Genomic DNA, 4285 nt, shown 5'->3' on the forward strand with positions numbered 1-4285 from the left:
TGAAGAATATTGATTGTCTGAGAAGTACCAAAGAAATGTTCAACATCCTTAGTCATTAGGAAAATGCAAATCAAAACAACCCTGAGACTTCACCTCACACCATTCAGTGTGAGGAGCTGTCCGAGGAGCTGTCCTCACATATGTGAGGAGCTGTCCTCACAAACTCCATTACAAGACGGCACCGGCATCCGGCAGAACACACCTAGTAAAAAGGGCAATACGCAGGCGCCTGGTAACTTCCCTACTCAAAGGGACACGCATGTTTTGGTACGTCATCTGGCATAATTGGCAGCGACCAGTCAGAGAGTGACACGTCCTAGGCGAGGATAGTTTCCTATATAAGGGACGGTTATTCATCACTCGGCGTCTCCGCATTGTAAGCTTATGCTCTCCCTCTCAAGATGCATTAAAGCTTTTCTGTAGTAGGATCCTGTGTGTGCCGCGTCGTTCCTGCTGGCGAGACGTAGCGCGGGACATCTGGTGCGGAAAACCCGGGAAAGACCTCACCATCGTCAGCACCTTTGGAGATCCCTTGGCGACAAGGAGGATTCAGAACTGCAGGTAGATACGTTCGGAGAGGCAGCCCTCTCTTGGACCTTAGTCTGGGATTGTCACCGCCTTCGGAAGGATTTGTTGAGGCTATAGTATTTGTCCTGGGAGCCACCCTACTCTTTATGTTCTGTTTTCACCATTTTCGCTGTTAAAAGGACGATCACAGCTGCTGAAGGCGCGTCTCAGTCTCTCGTATATAAGTGAGCTTCGCGCAGCTCCCTTTTACCTTCGATTTTGACTGTTGAGGAACAAGGACGCGATAAGGCCGACGTAGATAAGCGGCACCGTCCGGGGAGGCGCGTGTAAGACTCCCGTACATAAGAGAGCAGCATGTCCCTCTCTACCCTTTCACCTCACGCCTTGTCAGACGGACGTAGATAAGCCGCCGGCGTTCCTGGCCCATCATGGGATCCTCACAGTCTGTGGTCACGGCCTTGGAAACAGTGCTAAAGCAGAGGAACATCAAAATTGGAGGAGGAACGCTTAAAAATTTTGTGAAGGAGGTGGAGAGGGTGGCGCCTTGGTTTGCCTGTTCAGGCTCGTTTACAATTGCCTCATGGAACAAACTTGGAAAAGACCTTGACAGAAAATTGGCGGAAGAGGATCTGCGCCTAGGGACCAAAGCTATATGGAAGCTGGTTAAGAATTGTTTAAAGGATGAAACGTGTAAGGCAGCAGTAGTAGAAGGACAGGCCACTCTCGAGGTAGTCCGGGAAAGTCTGTCAGAAACCGAACGTAGTGAGAGGTTGGGCGCGCGCAAGAAAAAAGACGTCCTAAGAAAGAAAAAGTGCCCTCCCGGTAAGTCCGCAGACAAGGGAGTGTTGAAAATTTCAGATTCCAGCACTTCCTCCTCTACACATAAACCAGGAGGGGGAGCCAGCCTATACCCTGTGAAAGAGCTAGAAGCGCTGAAACTCGACAGTTCTGAAAGCTCTGAAAATAAAACCTTAGACTCAGAGGAGGAGGCTGAGCTAGATGAGGAAGCAGCTAAATATGAGGAGGAAAGATATTACCCCGATGAATGTAGGGGAAGTAATAGAAGCCTTCTAGCGCGGCCGCCACCAACGGCGCCTCCTCCATATGAGACACGCTCACGCGCCTTCTCACTAGTCCCCGAGAGGGTGAGAAGAAAGCTGAGTATGACATTTCCTATCTTTGAGACTCCGGAGGGAGGACGGGTCCATGCCCCTGTTGAATATAATCAGATTAAGGAATTAGCGGAATCAGTTAGAAAGTATGGAGTCATGGCCAACTTTACTCTAACACAACTCGACAGGTTGGCCATGACAGCATTGACACCAGCTGATTGGCAGATGATTGCTAAGGCAGCCCTTGCCAGCATGGGCCAATACATGGAATGGAAAGCGCTCTGGTATGAGGCAGCCCAAACACAGGCCAGAGCGAATGCTACGGCCTTAATACTTGAGCAACAAGAATGGACTTTTGAACTCTTAACAGGACAGGGCCGCTTTGCAGCTGATCAGTCTGCTTACCACTGGGGCGCCTATGCTCAGGTCTCCAGCACGGCTATTAGAGCCTGGAAGGCACTGTCCAGGAGAGGAGGGATTGATAATCAACTTACAAAAATCGTTCAGGGACACCAGGAAAATTTCTCAGATTTTGTAGCTAGAATGACAGAGGCTGCAGGACGAATCTTAGGTGATCCTGAACAAGCAGCACCACTAATAGAACAGCTCGTTTTCGAGCAAGCCACCCAGGAGTGCCGAACAGCCATAGCCCCCCGAAGAAATAAAGGGCTACAGGATTGGCTTAGAGTTTGCAGGGAACTTGGAGGCCCCCTTACTAACTCAGGCCTGGCGGCTGCCATTCTCCAATTCCAGCGACGCCCCATTAAAGGGACGGATAAAAGATCATGCTTTCAATGTGGGAAAACAGGCCATCTAAAAAGAGACTGCAGGATGACAAAAAGAGACAGGGGGTCTGCAACCCTCTGTGTCCGATGTGGCAAAGGCTACCATAGGGCTGACCAGTGCCGATCAGTGAGAGACATTAAAGGCAAACTACTCCCTCCTTTGGAGACTGGACCTAATGAGATGTCAAAAAATGGGCTGGTGGGCCCCCGGTCCCAGGGCCCTCAAAGATATGGGAACCGCTTTCACAGGGCCACGACACCGGCAGAGGAGGTCCCCCAAGAGGCGACACAAAATTGGACCTGCGTGCCGCCTCAGACTTCTTTCTAATGCCCCAGATGGGCATTCAGCCAATTCCTGCTCAGACTGTGGGGCCTCTACCCCCGGGAACCATAGGCCTTGTCCTTGGGAGAGGATCTCTCGCCCTACAAGGACTGATAGTTCATCCAGGCCTTGTTGAAGCTCAGCGCTCTCTTGATATTCAGATTCTTTGTTCAAGTCCCGATGGGGTTTTTTCCATAAGTAAAGTAGATAGAATAGCACAGTTATTACTCCTTCCGTGCTCCCAGGCCACGATACAGGATACCAAGGGACCCATGGGGTCCACTGGTCATGATTCGGCATACTTGGTGGTTCACCTTAACAACCACCCAAAATTGAGCTTAGAAATTAATGGAAAGAAATTCGAAGGCATACTGGATACTGGGGCTGATAAAAGTATAATTTCCTCAAAATGGTGGCCTCAATCATGGCCTACCACAAAATCTTCTCACTCACTACAAGGATTAGGCTACCAGTCATGCCCTATGATCAGCTCTGCCACTCTAACTTGGACAACTGCCAATGGCCGACAGGGACAATTTATTCCTTATGTACTTACCCTGCCTGTTAATCTTTGGGGAAGGGATGTTATGCAGACCATGGGACTGACCTTATCTAATGAATACCCCCCACAAGTGGCCCACATGATCTCAAGGATGGGCTATAAGGAAGGGAAAGGCCTAGGGCGATTAGAACAGGGTTGTCTCACGCCCATTGAACCGATCGCCAACCCCCATAAACAAGGCCTGGGTTTTTCCTAGGCGCCATTGGGGCAGCACGACCCATACCATGGAGGACGGAGGACACGGTGTGGGTTCCCCAATGGCCATTAACCTCTGAGAAATTACAGGACTGGTGGATGAACAATTAAGATTGGGACATTTGGAGCCCTCCACCTCTCCTTGGAACACCCCAATTTTTGTAATAAGGAAAAAATCAGGAAAATGGCGACTACTCCATGACTTGACGGCCATTAACGATCAGATGGAATCCCTTGGACCCATTCAGCGGGGCCTTCCTATACTCTCGGCCCTACAAAAAGGTTGGAATTTGGTAATAATAGATATCAAGGATTGTTTTTTCTCTATTCTGCTTTACCCCCCAGATAGGCCCAGGTTTGCTTTTACTGTCCCATCAATTAATCATACTGAACCTGATAAAAGATACCAGTGGAAGGTCCTACCTCAGGGCATGGCCAACAGCCCTACGATGTGTCAGTTATATGTTCAGGAAGCCCTCAAACCAGTCAGGGAGACCTATCCAAATTTACTGTTAATCAATTACATGGATGATATTTTGATGTGTCATAAAGACTTAGAATTACTCAAACAAGCCTATTCCTTATTACAAAAAACCCTTAAACAATGGGACTTACATATTGCTACAGAAAAGGTCCAAATTGCTGACACAGGTCATTTTCTAGGATCCATTATTTTCTCTGATAAGATTATACCCCAGAAACTGGAAATCCATAGAGACCACCTCCATACTCTTAATGACTTTCAGAAGCTCTTGGGAGATATCAACTGGTTGAGACCATT

The 4285-nt window shown here is 48.7% G+C and overlaps 2 protein-coding genes across 2 annotated transcripts; both read left to right on the plus strand.

Annotated features, from left to right (window-relative positions):
• Positions 1 to 956: 956 nt before the first annotated feature.
• Positions 957 to 2753, plus strand: LOC148001541 (uncharacterized). The gene has a single exon (XM_087581848.1). It carries the CDS (start codon positions 957 to 959, stop codon positions 2751 to 2753), a length of 1797 nt encoding a protein of 598 aa, XP_087437974.1.
• On the plus strand, positions 2714 to 3537 carry LOC148001542 (endogenous retrovirus group K member 7 Pro protein-like). Its single transcript, XM_087582026.1, has one exon. The coding sequence runs from the start codon at positions 2753 to 2755 to the stop codon at positions 3503 to 3505; it is 753 nt and encodes a 250-aa protein (XP_087438152.1). The 5' UTR covers positions 2714 to 2752; the 3' UTR covers positions 3506 to 3537.
• The last annotated feature ends 748 nt before the right edge of the window (positions 3538 to 4285 follow it).

The sequence above is a fragment of the Rattus norvegicus genome, chromosome 13, assembly GCF_021556685.1.
Source record: "Rattus norvegicus strain SHRSP/BbbUtx chromosome 13, alternate assembly SHRSP_T2T, whole genome shotgun sequence".
Taxonomy (NCBI): domain Eukaryota; kingdom Metazoa; phylum Chordata; class Mammalia; order Rodentia; family Muridae; genus Rattus; species Rattus norvegicus.